The following is a 16376-nucleotide window of genomic DNA, read 5'->3' on the forward strand; positions in this document are numbered from 1 at the left end:
CGAACTGGCACAGTATGAAATTAGTGACCATCCTTAATGGAATAACAGAAGATGGGTCAAATGTGCACCTCCCACTGGCGGAGGCAGCGTTGGGATAGGTAAGGCGAGCCCTCATGCTATGCCATATTGCACAGCCTCATAAAAAACCTTCACCAGAACCTATAAAATGCTGTGCCATGGTCATGCATTTGGACAGTCCTGATAACTGACCTTCAACTCACATGCCTGTATGTAAAGCAACGGGTAGAGCGGATTTCCAAGTTTCTTCCTGCCTACAAAGCTGTTGTGGCCCATGAGGCAACTGAAAAAAAACCCACCAAGTGCTAAGGCTGCGAGGAGGCAATGTGCAACGTCACAGGCATCTTGTTTACGGAGATATAAAAACAAAAGCTGTAACTTGAAAAGGCTGCAAGATGCAGGAGCTGTAAGAAAGAGGTCCTCTGCACAGCACGGCCCCCAGCACTAGTCTGCCTTGGGGAATTTTGCTCGGCAAGTCATGACACAGGGATGTGTTCAATCATTCCAGGTCCCGAACAGAGTGCGGGACTGCAAACTGCTGTGCGAGTTGTGTCCTCTCAGCTGACCGTCAACTGAAGGACTGCAGAAAAAGCTATGGCACGAATTGTAGCCTTCTGATACCAGTTTTTTTAGATAAATATAAGAGCCTGTCTCTTCAAAATGCCACCAGGAGGCTGGATACCAAGATTCTCAGTACAGTGACTAGACAAAATGTAAAAACATGAAATTAGAAGGTTCCCTATGGGGTCAGAGCAGTAAAACCGATTCTGATTAAGCTGCATTACCAGATAGAAGCAGGATCTCAATAATTTACAGCCAGAGACAGGATAAGTGTCCATTAGCATTAGTGTCTATGGATGTACACTTTCTTTTTTTCCACATTTTTAAGGCCTCTGAGACCACGTCTCTCACTCTGTCTTTCCCTCTTCCTGGCTCTCTAGAACCACTGAAGTAAAACCCCTTCCCTTCACACAGAAGAGAAGCTTTCCTCTTCACATCCCCTACAGCCCCAAATGGTAGGTAAGGAAGAAGGCAAGACTATTTGATGTGAATCTCAACACAGTAAACGGTCTCTAAAGGTACCTAGAACACAAAACTCGGGATAATTTTTACAAGTTATGAGGTTGGACACGATCCAAGTTGCAAAAGAACACATCACAGCGGGATGTTGTTCAGATGTGTCAGTGGCTCTCAAGTTTAGGAACAAAGGAGCCTGATTTTTTTTTTTTTTAATATAGTTGCCTTCCAGCATCAGCAATCTTGAAAAGGGCAAACCTGAAGCCGAACAAAAACGTAACACGAAGTACTAACAGAAGAAAAAAAAAATAAGCTAGATCAATCATTACAGAAAACTGGTCTCATGGTATTAATGGTGTCTAAACCTCCATCAATGTGTTCTTGCCCTTTTTTCCTTCAGAAACCAAATCAGAGTGGCTCAACTCATTCGTGCCTCTTCCACTAACGAGCAGTGCACACCCCACTTCAATACCTCTTTCCTCCCAGAAACGATTACCTCAAGAGTTAGAACTAATTTGACAAAAATCTATTCTGCACAATCATCCCCAGCTTATGGAGGTTTAGAGAAACCACTGCAATGCATTTACTGACAGGTTAGAACTAGCTGTCCATCCAGTCTCCACCAAAAAACAGATGAGGAAGAATATTTGGATAAAGGTTTGGATTTCTTTTTAAAATACCTGCTTTATATTCAAGGTATCTGCATTTTCACATGTATGTTTTTGAAAGGAGTTATGCAAAGTTACTCCTCTTGCTCCCCTGAATTCTAGAGACTGAGGTATTTTTCAGACTATGAGTACACTGAAATAAAAAAACAATCACAAAACAAAACTAGCTCTGGGGTTGCGAGACTGTAGTGATGGTTTTTCTTTACCGTGTCCCCAGTTTCGGGGTGGACAGAACATCCCTGCACTGGTTCTACCTCCCAGTCGCAGGAGACGAAGGCACCATCTCCTCGGGAGGAACCAGCATCATCTCTATGTCTTTTACTTTTCCCTGATGCTTTTAAGTGAACGAGGAAGGCAAGGGTAACAAGCTGCCAGCCACTTCTCTGGCTGACTAGCACCAGCCACCCAAGAGGTGGTTGCACGATTTTGTACATATAAAGCTTGTAAAGCGCTTTCGGAAGCTGTGGGATGAAAAGGACTATATAAATGTAAGATATTATTATTATTAAACCAGTGAGCTGACAAGAAGAGACAGCTTTTCAAATCTGTACAACAGCTTGAGCTGAAGAGATCAGGGAGTCCAATTTGAAAAAATAATAATTTGAAACGAATTCAAGGATTAGAAGTGGCAGCTCTTTTGTGGATTCTCCATGGCAGGTAAATTTAGTAGGCTACTTTAATTTTGCATCGTTTTAACTCCTGGTAATGTCCTGTGCATTGAATCTGACAGAGAGACAGAGTGTTTGAAGCTGTCGTGGCTACATTTTAGTCTCCCAATTTTACAATCAGTGTTTGAATCTGCTGCTACAACTCTGGGTACAGAGATCAGAGGCTGATCAAAGAGGCATCCATTTCAAAGACAAGCAGCAGCTTTGACTTCATTCCTTCAATGCTTAAAATTCCTGAAAAAGCAGATGAGCACACCACAAAACAGGTCTGAAGAAAATATCTCTATTAGCTGTAAACCTATTTCAGTATTAATTTTTTTAGGATCTATTTTGGTCTCATGTAAAATGAGTGTGTTTAGCAGACATAATCCTCTCAACAGGTGAGCTTAATATATGCCTTTTCCTGTAACTAAAAGTACATTTTAAACTGGCTTATTGCTTTATCAAGCATTAATTGAAGAACTACTTCAACCAGTTAGCTTATTGTATTTTTTTGGACTAAAAATGTCTTCCCTTTCCTAACAAAGCAGCACTTCATTTCTTTATTGCTGCCCTTATTTTAACTGCACGGATGAACCGAGCACACTGTAGGCAACGCGCCGTTCGCAGTAAGATGGCATGGCTTAAAGGTGTGTCACACTCGGGGACTGCTGCACAGCTGCAATGTGCTGCGTCCACATTCAACTCTTGACTTTAAACCAGGTTTCAGCATTCACAGGATTGATAATATCACTGATCTCACCAGCATCCCCTCCCGTCAGGCCTGCAGCCAGGCAGGTGACGGGGCCTGCTCACGCGGGACACCCGCTGCTCTGTATCGCAACATGTCCCCACAGAGGGCACAGCACGATGAGAGGAGCGGAACACCAAGGAGAAAAATTGTGCCAAAACAGAACTAACTTTTACTGTTGTCAGTTCTTCCTTTTAAGCTAGGAATGTGTTTTTTCTGTATCTCTAACATGGAAGAGAAATGCATTTCAAGAATCTGAGCGTTTTTCTTCCTTCCCTTCTTGTAGAAGCAGCGTAAGGATGGCCCCCACGCAGGGCCCGTCAGCGAGACCTTTGTCCACTCACAAGCACCAACCCCTCTGCTGCTTTTTGCTAGAAAGCCACAGTGGATCACTGCAAAGTGCCAGCGGGACGCGCAAATCCGATGGGAGTTCCTCCAGCTGCGCAGCACTCAGCCCAGGAAAGCCCTGCAACGCTTGCACATGGAGCAACAGACAGCACGTCAAGATGGTCCGGGGATTTAGGTATTCTGCTGGTCGCTGCAGTTATTCAGGGTAACCTGGCTCCTGCCAAGCTGGTGCAGGTGACTGCAGCCCCAAGCCTACCTCCAGCTTCTCATCTTCACTACAAACCTAGTGCTTCTTATTTGCCCACTCCAGTTCTTCAGCAGCTCCTCAGCAGGAGTTAGAGGCAAAGGGGATAATCAGCAACAGGTTAATTTGTCTGATTAAGCCTTCAGAGATCTGGAATTTTGAAATTGCGACACAGCACAGTCCCCAAAGCTGTGCTCAGCCAGCGGGCCTGAAAGGGGCCGCACGCTTCTGGCAGGCAAGGGTAGCAGCCAGGGAACACACCGAGCTGCATTTGAAACCCACGGTCACAGCAGCAGACTTAGCAAAGCTCCGCTGCATGTGTAGACATGTCCTGAAGTGCACTGAAAGCACGTTAAGAGTTCAGCTCTTCAGTGCTCAAATCACTTCTGACAAACAGGACTGAGAAGTCTTAACACATTCGGGCATTTTTACAAAGCACTCCCAGCACTATCTCACACTAAATGAACGCTCCGGTTCAAAATGAGCTTCTAAAACTCCAGAATGTTTACAACTCCCTCTTCTCACAGAACAGCTCATTTATCAGCGTTCAGGCTATACACAAGAATTTCTTTTGTGATACCCTGCCCATTAAAAGGTCTGCGATGCCCCCTGCCCCTGACAAACCTGACACATACTTCCTAATACTTTAAAGCACTTATTTACCCAGTAGGAAACAAAACATTTAGCAAACCACAGCAGAAGCTTTTACAAGATGCGATGATGCTGTACCTACATTAGCCAATTCAACAAACAGGATTGCTTTTATTTCTGAACTGAAGCAGGTGGTGTTTCTCATTGCTTGCTGTTTTTCAGAGAATCACAAGAAAAGATAAAACCCCATTTTTTAGGCAGAAGGGCATGTGCTCATGCTGGTCCTTAACAGCTTTACTCTTTAAGAGTAATGATGAATGAACTGCTCCTCCAATATATGGGGCTGTATAACCTGGTGCAGAAAGCAGCACGTCTGTAACTCCTGTGTTATGGGAAGCATCTAAAACCAGCAAAGCACCTGCATAAAAGTAATTTCCAACCCAGTGGACCAGTCAGCCCCATCTTTACTGTTGAGCACTGCTCTAGTGCTGCTGCTTCCGATAAAAACTTCCCTTTTAAAAAGTCAGTGTATGTTCAACAGATAAATAACCACCTCTGTACTTAAAAAATGCAGAAATATAGACATAAATAAGCATTAGCGCTTCAAAAATAGTGAAACCACAATTTTATGGTTTTAAACAGATTCAAGGTGGAATCATGAATGGTAGCAATGTATTTCAGATGAAAGCTTTCAAGCAGATGAGAAATAGTTACAGGAGTTGGAACCTGAGTAACTACAGTTGCATTAAATTATTCCATCTGCAAGTCCATTAAAAATTGTTAATGGTTTTGTATGGCTTTTATATTTATTGGGTGGGTTTATTCCTATGTGAGTCATACATATTTATTACCAGGGTCCAGATAATGGTTATTAATAAAACTTCTTTTATTTGCATACTGTCTTGATGCTGGCATAAATATTTACAACTGGGCTATAAAATAAAAGAATCCTCAAAAATTATAAATAGCACCAGGGATGCATCACAATTTTACTTTTTGTACTTTATTACTTTTTTGGTGCTTTTTGTTTTTTCAAACATGGCAAAAAACAACCCGGTAAAGCCATTTCTTTTTTCAAGTCTAAAAAGCACTAATTCTTTCAAAGCTTTAAAGCACAATTTGTGTTGAGGAAGTAAGACGAGATCCAAAGCTAAAGCAAGCTAGATTTTATAATTAAGAAAATACATATATTTCTACACATAATTATGAACAGTAACAAAAGCTCAGTATTAAAATAGGTCCACTGAATCCCTGGAATTGTGCCTGCCAACCAAAACACCTACTATGAATTTAGTAATGGGTTATGCAAACATAAATTATAAGGCCAGACATTTTAAAAGGAAAAAAAGTTGATTTATTGTCACATTGGAGACACGGCAGGATAGAAGCACAATTTCATTTTTCCATATATTCATCAACACTGCAGATGTGTTAACGCAAAAAGAATTCTAAAATAAAAATAACTCTCAGCTGCTCTAATTCTCATATGTCATTTAATTTACTTAAAAATGGTTACCAGGAAGCTTGCCTTTTTTGTTTGTTTGTTTTAACAAAATATACTAAAAATTTCTGGAAGAAAATAGGTTTTAAGAGCATTTTACAAACAATTCTCCCCCTAAAAATTTACCTCAAGACTTCATCCAAAATTGACCATAAAAGAGAAGTCCTGCAAAAAGTTGTGGGTTGTTTTTGTTGGTTTTTTTTAATAGAAAAAGCTTACAACTATCACCTGTAACCTAGTCATTTTGTTTGTGAGCATTTTCACTGAACATATTAATCGTTTCTGCTCTTGTTTCAAGTAGATCCAACTTTTCACTTATCCACTGTCAGAGCAATGAAAAGAATCTCTCATAACTGGCAACTATTATTAAAAGTTATTCATGACAACATAATAATTTTAATGAGAACAACATGTTCCTTTAATTACACCTGACTGACTTTGAGGTGGTCCAGTGGATGCACTGACGTAGGTCTAGAGCGTATTTGTTCGCAATGTAAAAAGGAAAAGTACTAATTGAAGATGTTTAATTCTTTCTTCTTTTGGTAAATAAACATAGGGAGGAAGAGCAGGTATCTTGCTTGCCTGTTATTTTTATAAGTTGAATGTTGAAAACAAGTCAAACTATTGTTCAAATGGCTCAAAGCAATTTAGGAACTGAACTTCAGACTTGCTTTGCGAGTACTCAGTCTTATCTTTGTGTGACCTATATATAAATTCCCAGTTTTACACTTACCTTTATAAGTAACATAACACAGGATGTAAAAATAGCTTTTAATTGTTTGTACCGCAGTGAGAAAAAGCCCAGTTATTTCAGCTAAATAAATTGAAATATTTTCCCTTAAAAAACAGTCAATGATGCATTCAGCAAATCACGCTATTACTCTTCATGCTCACTTATTTGAACTGCAGCCATTCTTCAGGAGGAAGGATGACAAATGCCCTCTAAGATCAAGTTTTTTTCCTTCAAGTTCTGACCTTGAAAACATTCTCCACTTTCAGACCTCCACTCCCCAACCTTCCCCTACCCTGATCGCTCACTCTGGCCACCTTCCAAATGGGTCAGCGCTGAACAGTTCAAGCAAAGGCAAGTACAACTTGAGAAAACAAACTATTTGCTTTGCATTGTTTCATTCTTAGTGACAGGAGAAATTCATAGTAGCATTGAATGTTCAACAAGAGAGATTCATCTGTAAATATTTGCTTACAAGTATGTCCCTTTGTAAACCACCGTAATACCAAAAATATCCCCCGTTCTCCTTTTCTGCAATGGAGAATACAGCACCCTTGACATGACTGAAATCTAATACCTGCAACTCCTGCTGCTAGAAGAAAAATGCATTCTTCAACTGTCAAGCATGTTTAACCAGAAAAATGCTTAAATAGAATAAATCTAAATTACTAGGAGCAAGTGACTTCAGAGCAATTAATTTCTTCAACTGCTCTAACACGTTCCATTGAATCAGATGTGTCTCCCTCTTGAGTATTTTTGGAACTCTTGAATAAAGTAATCACCCATACATTTTCAGCTTTATAAAACGACTTTTGAGGTGAATGTGTTATAGAAAATTGATTTAAGGATATTTTTTAAAGAAAATGGAGACGGAGACAGTAACTCAAAGGGTTCTAGATCATGTGGTTTCAGGAAAATGCTTCAAATTAAACTTCTCTGCCTAGTAACATAATGCAGGTAACGACTTCTGCAGGTCAAAGGATTTATTTTCCTAGATTTCAGACCTTTACAAATGCTGTTGTACAGCCACACAGTTGTCCATGAAATCCTACGTACCAATAATCCCCAAAATATGGACTCATTTTGTAAAAGGACCTTTCTCAAGTCCTGTTATCTCAAAATGAATTCTGCAGGTTCTGCAAGCCGACAGCCTGCTGCCCACCTGCAGCCTTTGCTGCCATCTTCTCCCAGCTGAGAAAAGGAAAATCGCTTCCTTTAGGAAAACAAACCAGAACAGACGTTTCACTGAACCGAGGATGGTAGTTCAGTGTTTAGGGGAGGTGAGGGGAATATTCACAACTATACTGCAACACAGGAAAATGCCACAGGTACACTAGAGAAAGGCTTACGTGTTAAAACAGTTCGTTCCTGGCTTGGATATGCTGTTCCTCAATGCACTGAGCTACAGCAAGAATCACTACGAGCATCAAGTAGTGCATGCACAACAAATAGCAGGGAAGATGCCACCTGCCAGAGATTCTGGCTTAGCTTTTTGTGTGGCCAATAGAGACAATTTTTTAAAAAAAATTAATGATGTCTAGTAATTGTAGTGGTGCGAATGGTCAACGTGCAGAGAAATAGAGGTCACTTTTATGAGAATCCTAGAAAAATACAACTGTGAATTATAATTTATTGTTCCCTCACTTCAATAAAGTGAAAAGGCAGATGAGATGATAACATAGAAAAGCATGTCAGAAACACTGATGTTTTTCCTATTAACAATTAGAATATGCTAAAATCAAATATGTATTAAATAATGACAACAAAATTACTGAGAACTCATGAATAAGGGACCTCCAGGATAAGGTTTGATCTGATTTAACCGAAGTGACTCCATAAGGCTAGTTCTTAGATTACATTTTAAGACATGGAGTTATATTATTTTTCTGCAAAAAGTCCCATAATAATATAATACATCATTTAGCTTTTGAAATAACAAGCCCGTGTAGTACAGATTACCACAAACATCATTTACCTTGCAAACAGAACCTCTTCAGAAAATGAAGTCAACAAAAACACAGAAAGGGAAGAGATGGCTCCTAAATATTATCCTAAAGGAGAGATAATTATCTTGGTTCCAAACCTGCAAGGTAAGTCATACTTCTCTGTTCTTATAATTTTGTTTTTTTTTACAGAAGGAAATGGTTATGTTTTAACTCAATAAGGAGAGTATCCTATGTATTTAGCATTCTGCTGAGGCTTTAAATATATGAAGATTTTTAAAGATACAAACCAATTTTATAATAGTATTAAATGACCATTGATAATTGCATGAGTCATACAAATTAATAGAAAAGATTCTTTTTTGAACAAACTGCTTAACTGCCAATTTATTTCTTCTTAACAAAAACCTCTTAAAATCTCATTTTCAAAGTGATGGGAAGAGAGAAGAAAGGGAGAATTTAAGCAGCATTTCTCTTCCTCATCTTTTTCCTGAAATAATTTTCAAGTAAGAAGTCAGGAAACACATAGAAAGGCGGTATTTTTTTATTCCCTACCACGCACTGATACATTTACTATTTACAAATTGTATTAACTGCATTTAGTTGTACTATGCTAGCTAAATTTTACATAAATATATCATGTATGTTCTTCCATAGTCAGGACCCAAAACAGGATTCCCACATGTTCCTGGCAAAGGAGAGGAAGGAGCATTCACACACTACAGACTGTCAGGCACACTGGGAAAGCGAACAAAAAAAAAATTAAAAAAAGAAAAAAAGGGAGTAGAGCGACCCAGCTCTAGATGGCAGCAAATCAATATTCACCCCCATGTACACAGACACTGAGAGCATCAACTATTTTCAAACGGACTGTCTACTTTCAGTAGATTCTCTATTATTTTCACTTTGTTACACAGGCTAGACCAAAGTTGACTGTGCAAAGTTGCTACGAATCAACCACAATTCACTACAGAAAATTAGAAAGATACTCCTCTCATTTCAAGAACTAATTCAACCAGTAGAACTAATATTCATTTGCTCAAGCTTGATTTGATTATCGTTTGCTGGAGAGACTGGATAATTCAATAGAATGATCCAGAAACACTGAAGACTGAGAATTTCAGAATTTTAAACTTTAAAAAATTGAGCCCTTGCATAATAACTGTGTTCATTTCCTTTAGTTAGTTATGACTGGTGATGATAATGTGGGTTTTTTAAAAACAAACAAACAAACAAAAAAACAAAACCCACAGATCTCAAAAATGCGCATCGCCCTAATAGGTAATGTCATGAATAAAACTATTACTTTCGTAAGAAAAAAATTCTACAGACTCATCGTTCTTCGTCTTTCTCAGCAGTGGCACTGCAGAAAGGAGCAGGACGGGGATGACAGCAATAGTTCAGGTAACAACAGCAACGATGAAGGCTAGGTTTTACATCGGCAGGTAACGTCACTCATTAGAGATCAACCTGGGCAGCACAGAATTGATCATGCAAAATGACACACAGAGTGTAAACACCTTGAAAGCGGCTGTACAAACGTCTGTTAACCCACTACACGAGCTCATGGGAACACACACAACAGCGCAGCGCTGGATGATCCTCAGTGGCAACATCGCTGTCACGCTGCAGAACTTGTATTTACTTACAAAAGGCCTTGGGGTCAGCAGGCAGCCACAGCCAGTCAGTGTTAAGACACACTTTTCATATGCTCATTTATTTTGCTCTCTGGCATTTTCCAATATTCTATTTTCCAGGGCATTTTAAAGCTGTTTATTTGAGAAGTTACTTATGTTGTCTTATGTCTACATTTAAAGGCTCTCCTATGTCCTTCCATAACTCTGTCGATCCAATCTTTAATCTGCTTTACAAAATACAGATGTCACTTTGAGCGTTTAAAAGTAACCTTGACTTTCTAAATCTACATTTGCAACCTAGAAACAGGAAAGGGCAATGACAGTGAGGAATCAGCAGCTCAACTTACCATCAGGAAAAAAACAAACCAGTCACCAAAGTAACAAGCTCACAGGGTAAGCTCCTGTACCCAAATACATGCTTTACGCAGGCACGTCACATCTGCCTGATATTTTAGAGCTCGTGCTCTCACATTAGAAAATGAGTATCTGATTTTATTTCCCAAGAGCAGCTGCCCAGGCCTCTCAGGCTGGTCTTCTGTCTTGTGCTCTGTTTAATGACCCGTGTTTCAGGTGAGCCTGGTAATAACCGACACAGCTCAGCATTATCTAGTTTACACGGCTAAACCATAAAGGAAAGCAATGGAGAGTTATAGGTTAAACAGGCTTAAGTATTATTGTCTTCCCTCTCCATAAGTATTTAACAATTACATATTACTTATTTACAAAGTCTACTCAGTTATTTTTTTTCTGGTATGTTTCACTATTGTTGTTGACGAGCTTAAAAGTATGCACCACTGGAAGTATTAGGTAAGCTTTTCAACATTTAAAACAGAAACAGGTAGGTAAAAGTAGTTACTTAACCGGGAATCTGGGTAGAAAAGAAGGCAAAGTTATCAACACTAGGAAGTATCTTCACTTTGTGCCAAAAATTACTAACCTGTGCAACTGAAATTATTTGGAGACTAAAAAAATAAATTCTCAAAGATGGTCATTCAAACACTTGCTTATTCACACCAGAATTGGTGTGTGAGGACACGATGAATTAGACCAAGAACTTCACAAGAGGTTAAAATAACCCAAAAACTATCATAGTTAGTCACAATAGTTCAGGAATTATCACTACAAGACAATAATCATCTGATGCAGGGTGGCAATGCACATGATATATTTTGAGATGTCTTCCAAGTAACAGTCATGTAAAATTCACGTTTCAAGTAATCTCCTGACCAGTCTCAGCCTTCCACAGTAGCTGCTCAGGATGAAACAAATCCAGACTGAAAATATGCCAAAGCATCTATAAGCACGAGGTCTGAAATGACCTCTGAAAAGGTGTGAGGAGGTGAAGAGTATTTTTGGAATAATAGGAATTAAGAACTCTTTCCAAAAGTTTCTGCATGTAACAACCATCACTGAATTTTCTGTTCTCATAAGGCTCCCAAACATGAGATACTTCTTCCCAGAGCCGTCTCCCAGTATGCCAAGTCATAAATAGTATTTTAACATTTTTAAATACCAAAAGCCCTATAGTCATTCCTATGAACACGAAAATATTGCCTTTCTTTTGCAGCAATTTGAGAATTTGCAAGGAAGGCAGAAGTGACCCAAATAGATCTGTCACACATTTTAAAGTAAAAAGAAACAGAAATATAAACATCCTCAACTTCATTAGTAGTTTTTTTCAAATCCTTTCCTGCTACACAGGAGATTGCTTGCAGCAGACATTATGGAAAGTCTAGAGGACATCCCAGACAGCAATGGATAGGAAAGTCAAGGCAATCGACACTTGTCTCCTGATTTATGGTGAGACTGGCTACAGCAGAGGAAAAGAGATGCTGGAACAGGCTAAACCACTACTGCACTGACAGGGATGCAAGCAGAATGAAAAAGAAAATGGAAAGTGGAATTCTGAAACTAACTGTAACATTTAACAATTCCATCTTTGCGGCTTTGTGTTTTTTTAATACCAGGAAAGATGTTACTTCATTGTGGAAATTTAAATTAAGCTGTACACTGGGTTATTTATTTCTTGGAAGAACGGTTCTGCATGCAAGCTGGTTTTCTACTACAGAACTCTTTTTTGTTATTAAAAAGAGCATGTTTGATGTTTTAGTAACATAAGTGTTTCAGTTTGGAAATGCCAGTGGCTCACTGTGCCCTTCCTGTCCACCTCAAGGATGTTGTCACCATATTGGGCAGGTTTTCAGACAAAGTTGCAGTTTTGGAAAAAATCAGGTCACGTAGTTAATAATCCTGCCTTCTAATTTTCGACTGTCTTCTCAAAGCTTAGACAGTTTTGGAAGTATTCAGAGACTTCCCTTCTCTTTTTGGGGAGTGCAGAAAACAGCTGAAGGTGAACACACAGTGCACAAGCTTAAACCTTTGCATAAAGAGGAATACCAGTGAAGTTCTCCAGCAAGGAGGGTCGGGCACTGCCTCGCTCAGTTCTTGCCTCTTACACACCCACATCTACCCCAACAAGCACCTTGGACAGGAGAGGGTGGCCCTATCAGACCTTCTACATCTGAGCTATCTCCTCCATGCGTCTGGGAGCAATAACTGCACACCAAGTCTGTTACAGCTGGCTATTGTTACAGTTCGGATACTTTCTTCTAATTCTTTGTTCCCATTTTCATTTTTTAATTCTGTCAGAGAAAGTAGAAGAAGAGTTAGATTGTGTTGCTGTTCAGAAACAAAGAAAGACAGAAAAAACCCAGGCGAGCTTATAAAGGAACGTGGTTTCATCGGAGTCCCAGGACACGAGATCAGGACGTCGAATCTAGCACAGATCCAAATTTCCCCCAACACTGGGGATGTTCAGAGCCATTGTTTTGAACCTAGGCCCTGAATGAATAAAACACCTTCCATATAATATTTTGGAAGAGAATAGAGGCTACAGAGTTATATTTTGTAAAATTGTATTTAAAACCTTACAGTCAAATGATTTAACTTCCCTATCTTGCTTACTGGAAAGAACTAATTGCATATCATTTTCCCACTATATCCCTGGAAGTAACTACACTGAGTATATCATTTTCTTCTGCACATCAACTCCCATGGAGTTACCAAGGCCCTCTCACAATGCACTTAAAAGTTCAGTGTTTGGGGTTTTATTTCCCCACAGTAACCTCCTGCTCCATAAAAATAAAACTGGCTTAAAGAAATCACCCTGAAGCAATCTGTAAACGTGTTATCAGCTAGGAGCTGGCAGCTATGGCCACACTCTGAAGTGTGGGAAGAATTTTCCTTACAGGAAGAAAAGGCAAGCAGCAGGAAACTCAAGTAAGTCTCATAGAATGAATTTAAGCTTCCAGCATAAAATTTAAAAATGTGGCCCTAGAAGTCTATTTATTTTCTGGATTTTGCTCCATTTCCTAAACCATCCATACACTTCCACTTCTCTCCTTCCTCCTCTTCATCCCCACAGTTTGCTCACTTCTGCAAAGGGAACCAACTCGTTCCTCACCCTCTCAGAGCTACTGCATTCACTCTCCATATTCTTTTGCTCCTTTTAAAACAGTTCTGTTCCTTCAAAGCTGCAGTCCTCAAATTTCCTCTTCCTCAAACAAAGAGACCTGATTTCTGCCCCACAAAGCCTCCTTGGGGTGTCAGTTAAACACTCCCCCTTCCCCGTAAGTCACTCCCGCTCCGCAATTCCCTCTCTCCCCTCCCCGGGTCAGGCTCCTCCAGCATCTCTCCCTCTGTACCAACAGGAAGCAAAGCAGCATCTGCTACTTGAGAAGCAGCAATGAAGGCTGGAAAAGCCGCCTACTGCTTTCTCTCCCAGGAAGACACTTGGAAGGAACAGACTCTTGCGTATCAGTTCTCTGGAAGGGGCTTTGAAACCCTAGAACATTCCTGGATGAACAGATTGCTGGCAATCATCAGGGGAAAAAACTCCACAAAACAAACAAGCCCTATACATTGCTGTGCATTCATTAGTTAACAAAATGAGTTCATATGCATTTTCAATATAACTACGCATACATGTACACAGACACACACACTGCACATGCTAACATGAGCACGGAAGAGTTCAAATGCTCCTACACGCAATATTCACCCCTCCGAGGTTCGCCGAGCATCGGTCCTGACGCCTCTTACACACCACCTGCTGCGTGCGAGGCACATCCTCGGAGCGAGCGGAGCTTTCCGAAGGGCTCAGCACTGACCTTGCTGAGTTTCCAGAGAAATCAACAGCAAAGCTTAATTTGATTTTTGATGGAAAAATGAGCATCTTTGAAGTTATGCCCTTGATACAGATTTACTTAGGCAGTGAAATGTCACTTTCTACATCCAAGTGCTAAGAGAGTTTGGATTAGTGAAGAATTTTTTTTGCAGTTCTCCAGGTTTTACGTTATTACGAAGTTTAGAGCAAGCCTGTTTGAAGGCTCATGTTCATGCTTCCTCTAAAAACGTCAATTCGTATTTCATTATTTACAGAACGCAAAAACTGCCTGAAGAGAAAACCATCAAAGATAAGCAGTCTTAGTTAAGACGGTGGACTTAGCAATACACACAAGAAAATCATGGAAACAAACCATTAGGAGAAAAAAAAAGAACACTTAATGGGCCTAATACCATGTACTACTGCAAGACACTCGACAGAAGGGAACAGCTTTTCTCCTTACCTCTGGAGTGTTTTTCTTGAACTCGCGACTTTGCTCAATAAGTTTTTTCCTGGACTGCTCACTTTCATCTTGCCGGTTAGCCAATATTGTTGCTGTGGCATCGAGCTCTCTCTGTCAAGAAAAACAAACCAAACCAACAAGGAATTACAGTCAGACTTCTGTTTCTCACGGAAATAAAAATAAAAGCTCATATGTACATCATGTCATTTGGAATATCGAGATGGCTGGACTACAGAGCAGTACTGAACAAAGCACCAAGCTTCCTGAAATTGGACCTCCTGAAAAACATCAAATGAACTTCTACAACCTTCCTGACTCGATCTTGCAACCAAAATATCACTGTTATTCTATGAAAAAAAATATGATTAACTCAAATATTGGTTAACCTTATACTTCAGCCTAGATCGGTTACGCTTCAGTCACTATTAATTTCAAATGAGATACTGCATATAATGCCATACTGCCATTGCAATGCTCTTTTTCCATTTAAACCTTCCCTTATTTGAATACAAAATTATCTTTTCCTACTATTGGAATCTATTCCTCTAAAATTATTAGCAGATATCCCCATTTCCTCCCCAAAACACATCTTTTTTTAATCAACTGATGAATGCCAGATTATCTGCCAACAGCTTCTACCAGGCTGAAGTACAGGCTCAGCCTACAGACCGTTGCCCAGCTTCGTCCAAATGCAATATCCCCACCCCAGTTTCTTTACTTGGTGCTGTGCTTCCAAATGTCACCATAACAGACTGAATGGGTCACTTATCAGCGCACAAACCAACACCACTCAATCTTCCATGTCAGTTTATTCCTTTTCTGCAGTATTTCCACATAACATGAAAAAAAATAAAGGCTAAACCCTCCACTCAGCTACGTACATCATTCCCCAAGCCACTTGGAGTTATAACCAAGGATTCACAAGAGGAATTTGGCACTGCTTTCCCCCCTTATTAATTTGCAAGGAGAAAAACCTGGCTACGAGAAAGAAGTCCATGAAAAGTGAGAACATGCTAGAGCAAGCCATAAAGTAGGTCTCCTCTGTGGCTATCTTCATCATGTCACTCTGCCAACAAGCCTCTGACCTGCATGCAAAAACCCTGATATTCTCCACCAGAAAACCTGCTGTGCCACTGGCATTTGTTCGTTAACTCAACAACCTGTAATGGACCAGACCAAGGAAACAAGCCTGGGACCTTCTGTCGGATCCAATTCCAGATCCCCAGTAGCTGGTCAAGTCACTGACCAGCTCATCTCTTGACACCACCACACACAGAAACCACAGTAGAAGTAAAGCAGATTTCGTTACTACTAGAAGGTTAGCATAAAAAAATCACTATGCATTGGGTCATACATACTTCCCAGTGGAACTAGGTACCCAATATGGGGAAACAAAATGGGAAAACAGAAGATGTGCCTTCTCCTATTTTTGCAGAGGTGTTAGAAATATTAACAGGCAGCAGGTACCTACAGACACCTGCTAAAACCTCTGTTCTGCAAGTTTAAAAAAAGAATGTACAGGACTGGCAGATAGATACTAGTTTCTAGATACTCTAAAAAGCCTAATTCCAAATTCTTAGTTACATTTTTGTAAGGGTAAGTCCTGTAACTTTGAATGACTGGATGGACGTACGTGCGTTTTACGTGACTTCA

At 39.9% G+C, this 16376-nt stretch overlaps 1 protein-coding gene across 3 annotated transcripts in view; it reads right to left on the reverse strand.

Annotated features, from left to right (window-relative positions):
- Nucleotides 1–16376, reverse strand: part of CUX1 (cut like homeobox 1) — a 276370-nt gene that overhangs the window by 209550 nt on the left and 50444 nt on the right. For all 3 annotated transcript variants that reach the window (XM_068415819.1, XM_068415820.1, XM_068415818.1), the window contains exon 2: nt 14724–14834. In XM_068415819.1, the coding sequence (XP_068271920.1) occupies nt 14724–14834 (111 nt within the window). The remainder of the gene's footprint in view (nt 1–14723; nt 14835–16376) is intronic.

Source organism: Nyctibius grandis, chromosome 18 (assembly GCF_013368605.1).
Source record: "Nyctibius grandis isolate bNycGra1 chromosome 18, bNycGra1.pri, whole genome shotgun sequence".
NCBI lineage: Eukaryota > Metazoa > Chordata > Aves > Nyctibiiformes > Nyctibiidae > Nyctibius > Nyctibius grandis.